Source organism: Aptenodytes patagonicus, chromosome 21 (assembly GCF_965638725.1).
Source record: "Aptenodytes patagonicus chromosome 21, bAptPat1.pri.cur, whole genome shotgun sequence".
Taxonomy (NCBI): Eukaryota; Metazoa; Chordata; class Aves; order Sphenisciformes; family Spheniscidae; genus Aptenodytes; species Aptenodytes patagonicus.
In genome coordinates this window covers 6,416,302-6,433,633 of record NC_134969.1, presented here as the reverse complement: position 1 = coordinate 6,433,633, position 17,332 = coordinate 6,416,302, and the positions used below count along the sequence as shown (strand labels likewise).

General features: G+C 41.3%; 1 protein-coding gene and 2 non-coding genes across 10 annotated transcripts in view; all 3 read left to right on the top strand.

Annotated features, from left to right (window-relative positions):
* Positions 1-17,332, top strand: part of PUM1 (pumilio RNA binding family member 1) — a 77,307-nt gene that overhangs the window by 33,317 nt on the left and 26,658 nt on the right. For 5 of the 8 annotated variants that reach the window (XM_076357496.1, XM_076357497.1, XM_076357490.1 and 2 more), the window contains 5 exons: positions 1,920-2,086; positions 3,076-3,346; positions 9,380-9,473; positions 10,805-10,921; positions 16,832-16,983. In XM_076357496.1, the coding sequence (XP_076213611.1) occupies positions 1,920-2,086; positions 3,076-3,346; positions 9,380-9,473; positions 10,805-10,921; positions 16,832-16,983 (801 nt within the window). The remainder of the gene's footprint in view (positions 1-1,919; positions 2,087-3,075; positions 3,347-9,379; positions 9,474-10,804; positions 10,922-16,831; positions 16,984-17,332) is intronic. The other 3 variants (XM_076357495.1, XM_076357494.1, XM_076357493.1) reach the window with 2 other exon arrangements.
* On the top strand, positions 9,696-9,781 carry LOC143169912 (small nucleolar RNA SNORD103/SNORD85). Its single transcript, XR_012996959.1, has one exon. It is a non-coding gene; the product is annotated as a small nucleolar RNA SNORD103/SNORD85 (small nucleolar RNA).
* On the top strand, positions 14,448-14,531 carry LOC143169910 (small nucleolar RNA SNORD103/SNORD85). The gene has a single exon (XR_012996957.1). It is a non-coding gene; the product is annotated as a small nucleolar RNA SNORD103/SNORD85 (small nucleolar RNA).

Here is a 17,332-nt window from a genome sequence, read left to right as displayed (position 1 = left end):
TAAAATGGGTCGGCTAGCAGTTTAACCGTTGTTCTTGACTTAGGGGATGCAGTATGGGAGATGGGTGTAAAGGATGTGAAGGTTGCTGACATTCCCTGGTTCTTCGGATAAGCACACCGGCAGTAACACCCCATCTAAGCTTGTCGTTGGAAAAGTATGCAAATATACCTGTGGTTTTTGAATGAGCGTGTGGCTGCTTTGTTGCTGGCTAAGAACAAAAAGCTCCATGTAATGATGCTAGAAACGTAATGTAGCTACAAAAGCCACTCCAGCTGGGGAATGCTTTCAAGGTCGTATCGTTTCCTGTGGAGAAATGGCATTAGTCACAGTGCTTCGTGGGGTGGGGAAGGGAGCACAGTTGCTGCTGCCTCGAATCTAAGGATGTGGTGTGAGAGGCGTAATCAAGCCCCATCCCTGTAGTGGGGAAAAAGGGGCTGCATCTCAGCCCTACCTCATCGGCCAAGTGCTAGATCAGGAATTGTCGAAAAACATTAGGTTTGTTACTGTTAGACTGCTGTGCTCATCTCTTCAGGGAGCTGATTTGTGGTTTCCTTCATCCATCCTCTTATTTTTGTCCCTCGTTAGTGGGCACCTGATAACCTTCTTGAACCCTAAGCCTAAGCAAGATGATTTTTGAGAAATGAACAATCAGTGGAAGGAGCTGATTTATCATCTGAATTGGAGGTTAGAGAGGTGTCTGCTCCGCAGCATTGATAGTCAGGACGCCAGTTCTGAAACGAAGGGTCTCATTGGTGAATATCACATTGTGTGGCTGAGAATTGGGCTCCAAATTTGTATTTACAATTGGCATTTGGCATTTCCAAGTCTGCTCTTTAATATTAGGGAAGCACGATTTTATTTTCTTTAAGAAGAAGTATCGGAAGATGATTGCTTTTAAAACAATCTTTTTTCTAAATATGGGGGGGGGAAATCCCCGCTCTCCAATTAAAGAGAATGGAAAAATGATTTTGTTGATAGGGGGTTCAAATGCCCTGTTATGTACGGAGTACTTTTCCCTCAAATGAAGTGGAAGACAGGGTTTGAATGTCTGTCTGTGTGACAGCACCAAAGCTGTCTCTGATAAATATGTTTATATGCCCCTTGCTGTTTTTTATCATAAATTATGTTGTTTTTCCTCTCCCTTTTGTTGTTCAAAACTCTGCCCCTGGCATAATCACCCTTTATTCTTCTCCCAAGTGAAATAAAATGCAGACATTAAGGGCAGAAGTGCTGCAGATGTAATACCACTCATAAAATGCTCAACAGAACAGAAATCCTTTTTTTTCTTTTTTTGTTTTTCCTTCCTTTTTCACTCCCAAAAATGTGCTTTAGGATTATATGAACCAATGATTGAACTAGTGATTGACTTGAGTGCTCTTAAATGAGCCGTACTTTGGAATTCACTGTGCAAATCACAGTAATGCCCCCCCCCCCCCCCAGGTGATCCTGTTCTGCTCAAATACATGCACTTGGCCAGTCAATTACTGCATCTTTGACACCGAGACTTTCGGAGAGGTGCTAACTCAGTTTATACCCCTTCAGTACGTGCTGTCGTATTTAAAAGTTCCTGAGGTAATTTTGAAGTGCCTAAGTCCTATCTAGAAAGAGGATTTGGATAAATAGTCTTTAAAATTATTTTGGGGTGGGATTTTTAGAGCCTATAGAAGCAGACCCTGAATTACTAAATGGAAGAAACTGAATAGATAGATAAAACGTCTCTTGGAAGAGTGAGAACTAATTCCCTTATTTCTTCAATTATGATTGACTATTTTGCTTTTTTACATTTTTATTTGTAAGAACTAATGTTTGCAAGTGACTTACTTTATTGTGACACGTTTCTTTGATTTGTTACCATCTTGGAATAAAAGTAAAATTGATCTGAAAACTAAGCTTATTAAAATAATGTCTCTTTTGCCTAGGGGCCAAGGGATGCAGAGAATGATGAGAATGACAAAGGGGATAAGAAAAATAAGGGCACATTTGATGGCGATAAATTAGGAGATCTGAAGGAGGAGGGGGATGTGATGGATAAAACAAATGGTTTGCCTGTGCAGAATGGAATCGACGCAGATGTCAAAGACTTCAGGTACGTGCACCATTAGTTAATAATTAATCAGTGTCCCACTTAGCATTTTTTTGAAAGATTTTTCCATGCTGTAGTGAAAAACCTTTGACTCATTGAAACAGTGTCATAAGGACGTTATAATGTGCACAGGGAAGCACTGTGGGAAGGTGGAGGATAACATCTGATAGCTCTAGTCAATGCAGACCTATTTCTGTATATTGTAATCTTGTTTTATTTTCACACCTGTTTTTAATTACTCTGTGTGGGCTTCCTATGGAAATACCTACTGAAGATGTTGACTCTGCTTTTATACTAGACTAGATTATAGTTGTGGTTTTGGACTTGTTCCTTGTAGCTCTCAAGATTAAAGCCTTCTGAAATTGTGGCTATTGATGTAATCAATGCATTTGTATTTCTTGCTAGCTTACCTACTTGCTGTGCCTCGTGTTAACATGTAGGAAAACTGTAAAAGCAAAACAAATGTGCTGTGAGGCGCACACTGCTGGCCCTCGCACTGAGATGAACCATTTCCCACTTGAGTCCAGTGCTTATGTTAGGTAATTAGGAAACCATGGCAGCTACTTTAGAAAGGTTTCAAGTGAGATACAGTGCCAGAGCGTTACATGGTTAATAATTGCCAAATAGCTTTATGAAAAAATAACTGGCATTTCTGAAATCCTGTCTTGTTATGGCTGACTCTCTCCTCAATTGAGGAGAAAAAAGAAACTGAAATTTTTTTTAGACTTGTACTGTAACAGGTCTTTGAGGCAGGTGGACTGGGGGTTTTGTGGGTTTTTTGTTTGGTTTTGTTTTTTTTTTTAAATACATAAATTGTTCTGTAGAATTCATTTAGGGAACTATTTCAGACCATCCTTTTATCTTTGTCCCCTTTACCACAACATTTACAAGCAGTTCTGGTGAGTACTAGTCTGTTGCTGTTAATCGATGCTGTGTGACATAGCATTAAATGGACGTGCTTAGTGACGAGTATCTTTTTTCTTTCTGTGTAGCCGTACACCTGGTAATTGCCAGAACTCTGCTAGTGAAGTAGATCTTCTGGGTCCAAACCAGAATGGATCAGAAGGCTTAGCCCAGCTGGCAAGTACTAATGGTGCCAAGCCGGTGGAGGATTTCTCCAACATCGAGTCCCAGAGCGTCCCTCTGGATCCCATGGAGCACGTTGGCATGGAGCCTCTTCAGTTTGATTATTCTGGCACTCAAGTACCTGTGGACTCGGGCGCAGCCACTGTGGGGCTCTTCGATTACAATTCCCAACAGCAGGTAAAGTGTCGGCTGTTGGTCCTACCCTACTGCTCCAGTTCCTCTAGGAGAGTCATCTTGGGGTTAGCACGAGCTCAGGCTCTTGTCTTGGGGAGAGGGACGGAGGAAGACTTGGAATGGTTTCGTCATCTCTATGCCACCTATAGAGTGCTGCATGTGTACCCCTAGGGAGCTCGATGCAGGAGATCTACTTAACATGGCCGTCTGAACAGCAGTCTTAAGGACCTGTAATAAAAAACAGTTACCAACAGCGTGTTTCTGTGTATTTAGCTTGAGTAAGTTTGATTTGTCGCTTGAGTAAGTTTGCATTGGAGAAGAGCTTTAAATTAGTAAAAACTGCTAAACAAAAGAAAAAAAACCTACAGCCCCCCCCCCCCCCCCCCCCCCCAACCCAACAAACAACCCACCCTCGAGCCCTTAAAGTGACTTAAAGGTCAAACGACTGTTCAGCCTTGGTGTTGCAGCCCTGCTTTGGGATCTCTGCAGTACCAAACCGGAGCAGACTGAAGGAATAATGAGTTTAAACTGGCTTGCTCGTACTTGAGCATGGTTTAAAATCTGAGGTCAGAGTCCAATACTACAAAACTTTATCTCAGCCCAGCGGGTTTGTTTGACCTTTTCTCCCACGCAAGCGGCCCAAGCTTCTCATCCCGGACAAGTAACGCAAGTCCTTGCTCTGCTGTTGGCTTCTCTTGAATGCTGGGCCTAGATCCAACGATCGACTCGTAATTCACCCCTGTTCCTGTTAGTTTGGGTAATGATTGTAAACTTTTATTGCCTTCCTTCTGTAACTATGATATCCCTCAAAGAAGAATAAAATCCTTTGTTGTAGCTGATTTGCAAGAGTGTATAACTAGTCTTGGGTTTCCTGAAATACCTGATATTTCTTAGCAAAATAGCCTGTTGGCATGCTGTATTGAGGAAAGGCCGTTGCCAAGTTTGTGCTAAAGGCCCACCTTCAGAGAGTTACCATAGTCTTAAAAGCAATGTAAATATCTGTGTTATAGCTTAATCGGTTGTTTTATTATATAGCATGTTTGGGAGGTTAATGATGGAAAAATTTTTAATGATTAAACTAAATAGCTGCTGTATAGTTCAAAAAGGAAAAAAAAGCTAGTTTCAGGTCTTTCTCTTACTCTGGTGTAGGACTTTGAATGCAAGAATTACTTTCAAACAATGAAACGTGTGGATTTTTTTAAAACAGTATGTTAGAGCTAAATAATTGAACTGATTTTTAAAGAACTGTTAGACATGGGAAAATAACTCCAGGAATGTGAAGCCTGTAATTTGTATTTTGTCTGTTAGTGTATTTTATTTAAATTAAGGCTCATTTACAAGTTCAAGTAGTTTTTATTTGTTTCTTCCAGCCTTTAAAAATAGGATTTAAAATTTGGCATGTCTTGTGCCTAGCTAGTGGAAATAAAAACTCTCGAAGTAAGAATGACTTGGAAAGTGTGCTGGTTTCAGAAGTGATTGCAGTACGGCTTTGTGGCTCTGGCTCTGGATGGCCCTGTAGACAGGCCTGTTTTGGTTTTTTTTCCTTTATATAAAGTGGATGGGTAATAGCCACGTAGAGCTGATGTCATCTCGATGTAATCATGCTGAAAACTTTCTGCAGGGTTGCCTGTGAAGCTGCAGTTCTCTCTTGTCTCTTTGAAGTGTGAATTTTGGCAGGGAGCAGGAGGTCCTGGCACTGGGAGCACAGCGACCTGCCCACCCAGTTGCTCTGGCATGCTTAGCTCCCACCCAGGTCATGCTGAGAATAGGCAGGCCAGGCTGTTTAATAAGGACTGTTATTTTAAAGTTTCAGCTTTGTTGCAATAGCTACTTACACCTACAGTAAATGCAAAAGTCAGGCTTTTGTAAGCATAAGTGCTGTAGTAAAGATAAGGATTCACTCTTCTGCCAAATGTAAACTCTCAGTGCACGTTTGTGTAAATGCAATGTATCTTGGCTCAGAGTTGTACCCATTTTCTTAATATGTGATATCCAGCAGCCAGTGTTTCTTGGTATTCGCTGTCTGCCAGTTATAGCCTGCGTGAAAGAAGTCTGTCTTTTGGCAGTATAGTCTGTTCCATTCAGTTGTCAGAAGGAAATATGTCCTGAACAAAAGGATCTCGTCTGTAAAAGTGTCTTTCTTGGTCCGTTGGGAAGCATCATATACTTTGAAGGGATTACAAGCAAGTACAGCTAAAAGCAATATTAAGAAGGGAAGGTCTTAACCATGTGTAATCTGATTAGAGATGTCAGATGTTTGGATTGCAGAAGAAACTGGCTTACAGAAATCTAATCTTAACAATGTTCCCATAACTGTATAATACAGACTGCGATGTTCTGGTTTCTTGGAATTCCCTCGATGAACTCCCCCACGTGTTGCAAATGATACTTCATTTGTGTACACGTGTGAGAGAGGAAAATAGCCTCGCTTTTTGAAACGTTGGGTGATCCTACTGAACTCTGAAACTGTCAGTAGTTTGTAGGTTTTCACTCTGAATGTGATTTCTAACAGGCTAAAATGCTCCGTGCATACTTTTTTTTTTTTAATAACTTCAGCCTCACTTTGTAAATTCTAGTTAATATTCCTGTCAAAGAGGTTTCTTTCCTTTTTGCACTTACTGGAGACCACATTTTAATACTGATACATAGTTTTTTGGAATATAGGTCTTTGCTGTCAGCAGAGGGAGACAGTGCATTGAGACTTTAATAACTTTTCCTAAATATGTGGAGTTGATGATTCCCAGAGCTCATGTGGTATAGGGGCTTTTCTGGCTAAGTAAAGCCTGAAATTGTGATCGTTTTTGTTGGCTCCGCTTCCTTGTATATATACTACAGGCAGTATGAAATCTGCAGCTGCAAAAAGTTTTAGCTGTTCACACTGAGTTTCTGCGGGTAGGCTGAGTCTAGAGTCTGGGTTTGCAGGCTTGCAGAAACTGCGATTTAAAGCGGGCAGAAGGAGAGGTCGCTGATTTGAGTCGCTGCCCGAGTGCATGGCGTAGATACCAACAGTTATCTGACCTTCCTTTGGAAGGGAAACGCCATAAAGATTTGAGAGGAGGTCTGCTGCAGGCAGAAGGAATCCAGCCCTTCCTCATGCTTGCAGCAGTGTGAATGCAGGACGCTTGCATGTGGCTTTAAAGAGGCTCAAGAATATTGTCTGAGGAAGTAAGCATCACTAAGTTGGAGCTAAGTCTTTAGGTTTCTTTGACTTGAGGCTGCAGACATACTCTCGGTGATTTTCTTGAGCAAATGAAAGGACTCTGCCCAGCCTCTCTGTTCCTTATTCCTCCCTTCTGTAATACCAGTAATTTAGGTAAAGGAGCATCTTTTCAATCTCCCCCTTTGAGTCTTTAGGTAAACTCTAACAGCTGCTGACAGCCACCGTTTGCAGAGCGTTTTGGATACTGTGGCTTGATTTCAGCAAAAGAAAAATGCACAAAGCTGGTGTGGGTACTTGTATGTCTGAAAGGCAAATTTAGCAGTCATCGGCTGTGCTCACAAGAGGGGGAGAGAGCAAGCAGACAACCGAAAAAGATACAACAGCAGCAGGTGAAATATTCATGCTTTGAGTAGCTGTGGATTTTTTTTTTTTTTTTTTTTTTTTGCTAGTACTTCTAATTAAAAAATGGATCATTGAGATGCATTTGGGAGGTGTGGAAGTCATCACGCATGTAAACTGAGCACAAGAAAAAGTATTTTCAGAGAAGAGAAGTGCTTTTTTGCCCTTAAGGCGGGCAACTAATAATCTAGCCACTTCCTCTGCTGTTCACCTTGGCAGAATACACATTAGCAGACTGGAAAAATGGATCCCAGGGGTGCAAAAAAATACAAAAATTAAAGGTTTTGGTGAAGTGTTTGCAGCTGAAAAAAGCTAAAATATTGGATTGCTGAACTCAATACAAAAGTAGACCACAAAAACAAGGATGGCTGTTCTAGATGTATCTACACCCAGCAGTGAAGCAGTTTAGGGGAGAGAGAGAGAGATATATATATATTTCTCCCCCCCCCCCCCCCCATCTCCTGATGCTAGTCAGTGAATGAGATGTTGCTGGAGACTCCTACAGAGCCAGTGTCCCTCATTCTATTTTCTGTAGGTCACATTGTCCGTGATGTCCTTGCTTTTTTAAACTAAAAGACGTCAGTAGAGCATTTGAACCAGCTACTAATGAAAGATGGTATATTAACAAAGATTACACCCCTTACAAGCACTCAACTTTGTGTAAGCATGAAGTATTGTTGAATGACATGTTTGAAAAAAGAAAAGGAAAAAGAAAAAAAAAAAAGTGTATTTTGCATAAAGACTGCTAGGAGTGTTTTATGGCCCTCCTGGTGTTAGGCCCAGGGAGGTAATAAAGTAACTGTGGATTTGATATATTTTTTCCATAAGCAGCATTACAATACTCCTTGGATATATGGAGGGGCCCCAGCCTCTTAAGGGGTGAGCAATCTGTGAGCAGTCTTTGGGGAAAACAGTTGTGACTAGGTTTTTGGCACACAGAAGATCAATTCTGGATCCCCTAGGTACTGAGTTTCCACATCTTAAATCTGATACTGAGCCCTTAACATGTTTTTTTTTTTTTTCTCCTTCTGAACTTGTAAAAAGAGAAGAAAATAGAGGTGACTATCACCCATCTTTTTTTCAGATTTCCTGCCTAAACAGAGCAGTTGCTCATCCTGCTCTCAGGAGAACCAACTCCAATTTTTGCCTATAAAAAACCCCCTAATTTTCTAAATGATTCCATGCTGCTTCTTGATGGTTGTGAATTTCTGCCAAAAATTTGGGCAGAATTATTGCTGCTTCTGACAGCTGAAGTAGCATACTTGTCTGAAAGGAGGGCAGAGATAATAGGTGTGAAAATTGTATGGCATTTAGGCCTATTTTTTTCCAAGTGAGTGGAGAGAGAAAACATTTGTCACGGCAGTTTGTGAAGTCGTTCACACCTCAAATGATCACTTTTGGAAGTAAGTGGGGATGAACGTTGCTTCTGGATAGTTTCAGAGCCATTCAGCTTGTGTGTTCTTAAATGTTTTAATTAGAGCTGAGTGATAGTCTGCTAATGGATTGATGCAGGGAATGTTTCACTTAAGTAGAAGCATCTACTCTGGCACATGAAGCTGGGGAAGTAAGCTCAGTAAGGACTTGGATGAATGAAGAAAAAAAACCTAAGCAAAAGTATTTTTTCTTTAAAGAAAGACTAATGTAATCCTCTCTCTTTTTTCCTTATTGAGAATGACTGTTCTCAATAACACTGTTGTGTTCTGTTCTCAATAACACCGCCCATTGCTCCCTAAGATTGTAGTGAGCTGTAAGCTGGCAAACTTGTATATACTTTGGATGGCTTAACCAAAAAGTCTCTGGGTCTGGTTTCTGTCTGTTCAAAGAAGAATTTACGCTCCTTGCCTGGATTCACGTAGGAGATGCTGGAGGTGGAAGGCTGGCAGGAAAAGGAAGCGTTTTGTCCAGGGGTTTGTGAGCTCCCAAGGCTGGTATCCCATCTGATGGCTTTTCAGCTGGCTCTGAAGCCATCTCAAGTGTATCATCTCTCCCATGCCTCGCTCTGCAGCCCGCCTGCCGTCCCGCTTGCCGCTTCACACCATCTGGGAGAGTCGCACGGGTTGTCCACTGGTGTAACTGCGATGTCACTGTGCTGAGTGTTGTTCAAGATCTGGAAGTGCTCATAGCAGCTACTACTGATCCACAGGCTGCAGTTAGGGGCTGTGTGTTTGAGGAGGAGTTGGGGACAAAAAAAAAAGGCTTTCAGGCATTGTGCGGAGAATAGCAGAGAAAACCCTGGCTGTGGTTTAGCTGTACTTCAGAAGCACTTTTTTTTTTTTTTTTTTTCAGGTGGATTATCATGGGCAATTGATTTCAAAGGGGTTTGTTTTTTTTCAGTTCCTTTTGAAATGTTTCCCTTTAAAGAGGAGTGTCTGTAGTTGTGAAAATAAATCTAGTGTAAAGGAATTGCTTTAAAAGGGAGTAAGAGAATGCTTTTTGTGCATGAGTAAAGGACCATATTTGTGCTTTTGTCCTTTTAGTTGTTCCAAAGACCGAATGCACTTGCTGTTCAACAACTAACAGCAGCGCAGCAGCAGCAGTACGCGTTGGCAGCTGCCCATCAGCCTCACATAGGTAAGTCTTGCATTTAGTACACTACATTTTGCTGGACTTCTGTTAGTCCTCAGAATATGTTGGGAAAATAGCAGGGAAAAAGGATTGGTAGGTTTTAGAGAATCCTAAATATGTTTTTGCAACTGGTAATTGACATGCAAGCAGAAGTATATTGTTTGAAGATTTATTTGAAAAATTCTGGAGGTGTCTCTTGCACACTTTAAAAGGTCTAGAGCATTCATGTCTGACAGGAATGACACTCTTACCCTTGCTGAGAGTGCTGTTCAGTAACGAGAGCGTTTTGAAGTACTTGCTTGCTCTGAGTGAGGCTTGAATTGAGGTAAGTGGCACAGTGAAGTGAGGGAAAAATGCACAATTCAGCATACACCTGAATGTGCTTCCTGTGGGTCAGCTGCCTGGGGTCTGACTTTAACTTAAAGATGTAATTTATGCAAACACATGATTCATATTATTAAACCAGTATAGATTAACTGGAAGAAAGCACTTAATCCTGTGCCTAGAAAAACAGGAGAACTGTAGAAGGGCTACTCGTGGATGATTTGAGTTAAACTATCTTAGGGTTAAATGTTTTTAGCACAATAAGCAATTTAAGTGGTAGTTCTTCCTACCCAAGAGCCCCATACAAATACGTTGGGACTCTCCCAGCTCTGTGCAGTGCACTTGTGTGCTTATTGGAGTTCAGGGGTAGACCTGAATTAAAATTATTTAGCTTTTTAACTTACTCCCCTTCACCTTCACCTCCCCTCCACACCCCCCTCCCGCCCACCAGTAATTTCTCTAATGATTAAACTGTTTCCTTGCAGAGGAAGGTAATGTGTGCACGGCAGTGATAGTGCCCTGCAATGTTGCCTGTACACTCCTGAGCTCCTTCCAAACTAATTAATTGAAGTACTGGTATTGTGTAGGGGGCATGGAACTCAGAAAGTAGGGTAAATTGGTTCTTGAGGAACTTGCTCTAGAAAATACAGAATAGTAACAAGCAATTAGATGATGTTAATATCTAGCTGGTGTTAACAGTCACCTAAACAGTAAGGGTGTGTCTGTGCACCAGAGATACCTGAGCAAGTATGGGTATTGGATATAGAGTATTTTACCACTTCAGCTTTCCTTATGGGGCATTGCATCCTTGGAATTAGGTTTCTTCTATGTAAATTATATCCTCTGTAGATTGTTCTATTAAGACTCTGGGAAATGCAGTGGTTGCTCACTCCCTACACAACCTGTAAAAAGCTTGAACGTACTAAAGCAACGTGAGCTTTTGTGTTCACCAGCCAGGTAGCCAGTGGTATTTTGGTAGGGCTTCAGTTCTAGTTGTTTGTTTTTACTGACAGGTATGTTTTCAGCAGGTTTAGCTCCTGCTGCCTTTGTCCCCAACCCATACATCATCAGCGCCGCTCCACCGGGAACAGATCCGTATGCAGCCGGACTTGCAGCAGCTGCGACATTAGGTGAGATGCTTCCAGTGGACTGTGTATTCGTGACCGTTTTCTGTACCAAAACTGTTCTTGAGTCTGTGATTGTGGAAATTAAATATTAGTACATTGTAATTTCTGTGGAGAGATAATTGTGTATCAGTGAGTTGAAACAGAATTTGTCTTGGAAACCCTATTTTCTGTAGATTAAATGTGATAATTCTTGTATAACACTTGCTGTGGGCTCTCTTTCTGTTGAGGATAAACAACCAGAGCAAATCTGAAATGGAACACTTGCAGACATAAATGTTGCTACATGTTTGGGGTGTTTTGGTAACTGACAGTAGTGAGAGATACCTTTTGAAAATATGCTTATTAAATGGTAGAAAGATGGAGGATGTGTTTTCCTGCCAGGAAAGTTGTATCTCGTTGCTGTTTAGCTTGATTTACTGTAGTGCATCCTGCAAATGATATCTTTCCCCTTTGCTAGAGTCTGTTAAGAATTTATGCTTTTTAGGTTCTCTAGGTAAAAACATCCCATATCTGCTGTGAGGCTTATATTGTGAATATGCAGTTTTCCAGATGGTAAGCAAAGATGGTGGCTCTTGTCTTTGTGCAAGATCTTTCTCCCAAATGTTCACATACCAGTTTCCAAATTCTTGCCAACTGTCATAGGCAAAATTGTTGTATCTTGGGATGACAGCTCGGTAAAACAGCTTATGAGGCAGCATGAAGAACACATTGTACGTTGAACTTTTGCTGTGTATGCCATAAAGTTCTTGCCTAAGCATTGAGGACAAAGGAAGAATGTACTTTCAGAAAAACATTTTTATAACCATGCTTTTCTTTCCATTAGCCACCGGGAAAGGAAGCCTTCTACATCTTAAATAAAAACTGCTTAGTTCAGAGTAGTGGTGAGTTTTAGTGGAGCTGGCACGCTGTTGCCATGCTCCATTTACAACTTGTATACTCACTGCAAATCTCTTCCTCTGTGGGATAGCTTGTACCAAATCAGAACCATAAAATGTTGGTTGTTCGTGAATACAGCGCTCTGCCAAACAGCATTGTGGTTTGGTACGTGACTTTTCGGCGTGTTTAACAGCTCTTACGTAACTGCCGCTTAGCTCTTAAGCTTTGAGGCCAGTATCAGGTCAAGCTCTGAAATGGGATTTCAGCAACTGTTACCTGGTTGGATGGCATTTTTAATGGTTCATATGCAAGTATGTAAAGAATCAAGATTCTAACTTGAAGATGTGGGCTTTGGACTTTTTGGCTGCTGTGAATTTTGTATGTTGATTGCATAATAACAATGCAAGATTAAGTTTAGGTAACAACATGTTGTTGGCAAACAAATGATGCTGTGATTAAATGGAAGAAAGCCAAGAGCTAGAGTACAAGGATATTTCTAATAGTCCAGGAGTCGATAAACTATCATGTGATGATGAATGTGTGGCAGTGAATGAATGACCTGAACTCTTGGTGGCGAATATAAGTAGGAAGCTTCAGTCAGGACTTAGCGGGGAAGAGGTGCTAGAGCACCAGCAATTCCAGTTACAGTCAGAAGAAGTGCTTTGTAAACGAATACTGTAAAAAAAGGATTCTGGTTGGCCTTTTTGCATCACCTCAGTGCTTCTAAAGCTAGTGCTCATTCTTCAGTAACATACTGAAGTTCAGTGGAGCAGGAGGTCAGCGTCTTGATTTCATAGAAAGACCACATGTAACTGCCGCCAGATTTCTAGGAAACAGCAAGCATGTTTGCGACAACTTTTTTTTTTTTTTTTTCCCTTTTTCTCAGCAGTATTGAAGCTGCAGCTGCCTGAGTAGATACAGGGGCCTTATAAATGAATGGGGCCTTATAAATTTGAACTAGGAAATAACATACCCTAGGATACCTAAAGCGTCCCAAAACTTGGCATTAGGATCTCTACTTGAATAACTTAAATTTTATGACTCTTGAAAGCAAAACAAAAGAACGTCTAATGCGCTGCAACGTACTTATGGTGTTACACCACTGAGAAATATGAGTTACTTCATCCATCTCGGGCTTTGGACCCTAACAGCTAGAAATGGCAATATAACAAACTTCACCACTTGTTGATGTTTGTTTTAGGAAAAGCATCTTTTCTGTCTAGACTAGAGCAGTTTGGAAAGCCTCTTCTCTGTAATGACTGAGTGCAGCACTGGAGGGGCATGGGGCAATTTAGATGTTTAGAGTTATGTATAAAGTCAGAAGGCCTCCCTGATGCGTATGGGAGTGTTAAATTGGGAGGACTTGGAGAAGTTTATGAGATGGAAGAAATGAGTTTAGAGTTGTTGGTAGTTTATTGCTCACAGTTACTCTTAGAGCGGAGGGCAAACTTTTGTGTTTTATGGCGGAGATAATTCTGTCAATTAAGATTCTGCTATTACAGCAGCTTTTTCATGATTGTAAGACTGTCAGCCCTGTGATAATACTCTTTTCTTCCCAACAATAGTAGCATTTTAAAGAACAAATTTGAATGCAGAGGGAAGGGCTTCCTAGACTCAGGAAAAAAATCACTTGTGAGTTTAAACCATGGGGAAGATACTGCTGTCTTCAAAAGGTGTTGTGAAATTGCCTTCTATCATTTGAGAAAGATGTCACTCAAAAAAAAGAAATCTTGCCTTTTGTAAGACGAGTTGGGAAATGTTGATTCCCTCTGAGGTGGTGTGTTACAGGTAGAAAAGTGTTTCTGTTCTTTGTAGAGAAGTGGATGCTGGAATAATCTGCATACAGGAAAAACACAGTGCTCCTAGACTGAAGGTAGAGTCGGTTTGGATGTGTCTGCACTGTGCTTCTCAAGCTTGGGTTTCTTAGAAGCCTCATTCACTTGGTGCTGACCTGTGTCCCATGCAGAGCCAGCTCAGAGCTGGAGACAGGTATGGATGCATGCACATACCGCCTAGGACCGGGGTTTGGGGGAGCACGTGTGGCTGGCTCTTCCCCAGCTGCCTTGGGCACGGTGTCATGCAAGGGTGCGTCTCCCCTTTTGGATCAGTGCTGGCCCAGGCGCTGTACGGCAGGGTTTGCATGGGGCTGCACCAGAGCCGTTTGAGTTCAGCTGTTTCTCACCCCCATCCCTAAAAAGACACCACGTCGTGGATATCAGTGGTTGCCGTACCGGTAATGGTGAAGTGATCAGCTCACAAGTCGATAGTATTTGATAAAGTTGCTGTTCGCAGCCTTGCGTTTTCAGACGTGAGGTTCTTGAGGCTGTTTAACCTGGTGGTCACTAAGCCTTCATCCTTGGCAAGAGGGGGCTGGCTGTTCCTGCAGAGAGCAGGTATGGCTTCTGCTTACAGAGATTTGAGTGTGAAGGCTGAGATTAAAAGCAAAAATTTTGTTATGAACACACTTACAGATGGTTTTGCTAATGTTTCTTAAAAGGAATATTTGTGGGTGTCTGTGGCCAATGTGTAAGACATAGTAGTGGGAATATTTGATTTCAAAGGCTTTTATTTTCTTGTGTATGTGTATCTTTAATAAGTGTAAAAGCAGGTGCAATATATCCTGAAGTAAAGAAACACTCTGCGTGTTTTTATGTCTGGCAATGATGACACACTTGCCCTCACTGAGAACGCTGTTCAATAATGAGCCTCACCATGTGCTCAAATGAGCTGAGCCAGACTTGCAGCTCTTTTAAGCCCAGCTGCCTGCAAACTTCAAAGACTTTGTCTCTTCTTCTTTTAAACACCTACGGCTTTTGCAGATCTGATGAGCAACCTCTAACTGGGAAAAAAACCCCATCTAGACTATGCTTGTTTGATAATTGGAACTGAGATTAAAATAACCCAGAGAGATGCCCGTATTTTGCCCAGATAAAGGGTATTGCAGCAACTTTCCAGTAGCCTAAGGGCAAACGCAGACTAATTACTTGCATAAAACGGAGCAGTTTCAACTATTTTCCCGTTAAGTGCAGAAGCACCCTAGCAGTTGCCGTCTGATCTGCATTGTCTGAATACAAACAGGTTATAATCCACTGATTAGCTAAGTGTCTGTAACTACTTAGGTCAAGACAGGCAGTACCATTGTGGGACTGATTCATTTTCTGCAGGCTTTTTAATTTTAGCTGCCACTGCTCATAAATTTCCAGGTTGAAAGGTAAGAAACAAGTGGTTGCTGCTCCAAGCCAAATCTGAGCAAGACAGACAAGTCACCTTCTCTGACTGACGGTACACAGTAAATCCAGCAAGGGTGGATTTTGTGGCAGAGCTTTAGTGAGATACAAATCCAGCTGTTCAGCACGTATTGCTAAAGTGCCCGGCGTTAGACACCAGGCTGCTTGTAACATCTCCCTGCTGTACACGGAGCTGGGCATGTATGTTAATGACGCTACAAAATGCTAAATTTGGGGAAAGTACAGTGGTTAAAAACAAAATAATAAAGGAGAGTAACTACTACACTTTTGAAATATGAATTTAATATTTGACATGAAATATGAAATTAATATCTTGAAGTGTTGCTGAATCTCACCAGTCTGCAGTATTAATTGCGGGAGCAGTAGTTCTTCCAGGCTGAGATCCACTGTTGTACAGTGGATTGCTTTTGCGTTACGCAGTAGCTCATTTGAGACAAACACGTTACTGTATAAAAAGCAAAACCAAAAGAAAAAAGTACTTTCTGGATTTTTCCCCCTTTGTCTTACCCATGCTTACACTCAGCAGCGTCTTTTTGCATCTCCCTTTTTTTGGGGGGAGATGCATCCTTCATTTTTGGGGGAACAGTTTTTAAGTCTCTTGCGGCTAACGCTTACAGTCTTTATGTGCGTTACACTTCTTCTCCTTGCAGGGTCTTACTGTAAGAGGTAACTAACAGTAATACTAAAATGACTTGGTTAGAACTCAAATGCTAACAGTCTCTCTTAAAAGAGAAGCTGTCTTTACTCCATATAAGAAAAGTGTGTGGTTCAAATTCACAAAGACTTATTTATTCTACAGCATCAAATATGACTGTGGCACTCTACCTTAAAAAGTCTAGCATGACGTAAGTTACTCCTACTGTGGGGAAGGAACCTGTGGGATAGGTGATGTACTTGAATAGCAAAGGAAATACTTCTGCTTTTCTGCTGACCTTTCCAAAAGTTATAGAACAGACATATTAAAAAAAATATTATTGAATTCACATACGTGTTGTTTGGTGGGAGGGACTCCACTGTTCAGCGCAGAGTACTCGCTGCTTCCTCAGCGTTATGCCAACTAGAATTATTTAAGGATATAGGCTGCCATTCTGCTGTCGTCAAATTAAGCGTGCGGTGTCCTGAGACTTGATAAAACACAGTGAATCTTCAAAAGTTATGCTTTTTCTGGTGCTCTCCAAGATTATTTTTTTTTTTTAAGCCTCTTAAGTTGGAGGAGGAGGGAATGTGAAAAGATACGGGATCATACAGCCTCTTTTATAGTGGTTTGCAAATGCAAAGTAGGACTGAGCAGCTAGAGAAATAACATTTTAAACACTTGAGAACTGATTCTATTCAGTTGCAAAGAGGTTTGTTTTTAACTTATTGGGGAGCTAAATGGTAGATGTTATTGCCCTGTGAATGTCAGCTGAGATTAGAAGAGACTTGTATACCTCCGTGCTTAAACAAATTTCCTTCTCTTTTGGTTAGAGATAAAGTTTTGGTCCTTCACTATAAAATTAGGGCACAACAATAAAAACATGGAATTTCAACAGGATCACTGGTAGCAGAATTTGACCTCATCCAATAAGGTAAAAGCAAGTAAAGATGAAATTTTAGGTCTGACTTCTAAGCTTTTTAAAAATGAAAAATACAAATGCCAGAATCCCTCCATATTTGCAAAGGATTTAAAGCAGATCACCTTGAAATAGGATTTGTTAAACCAAATATGACGAGCAGGTATTTTTGGTGACGGTTTGCTGTGTAACGCTTGTCACGCTACAGAAGCTCACTGATCTCCTTCTCATTTTAGGTCCGGCGGTTGTTCCTCACCAGTACTATGGAGTTACGCCCTGGGGGGTTTATCCTGCCAGTCTCTTCCAGCAGCAAGCTGCCGCGGCTGCCGCTGCAACTAATTCAGCAAATCAGCAGACCACTCAGCAAACCCAGCAGGGCCAACAACAGGTAAGGGGTAGGATGCTCTGCATGTCAAGTCATTTACAGGGAACACAGATTTGAAGAATCTCGATTTGTTTTATTTTTTTTTAATTATTCTTGAATGACCACTCCTGACACTCAGTTGTAATTGAGGAGAAGAGCCTTTGCCCTCTCTTAAAAAAAGGAGAAGAAACATCTATACAATTGTTATGTCATTTGTGCATCATGCACATGGAGGATAGCGCACGTACATTTGTGGTGGTGAATTATTGCTTTGGAAAACAAATAATCTAATCAGTTTGTGAACGCTGCTGAGCGACGCAGTAGCAAGCACATGCCATTGGCATGCAAGTGGAAATCATCATCTTGCAATCTG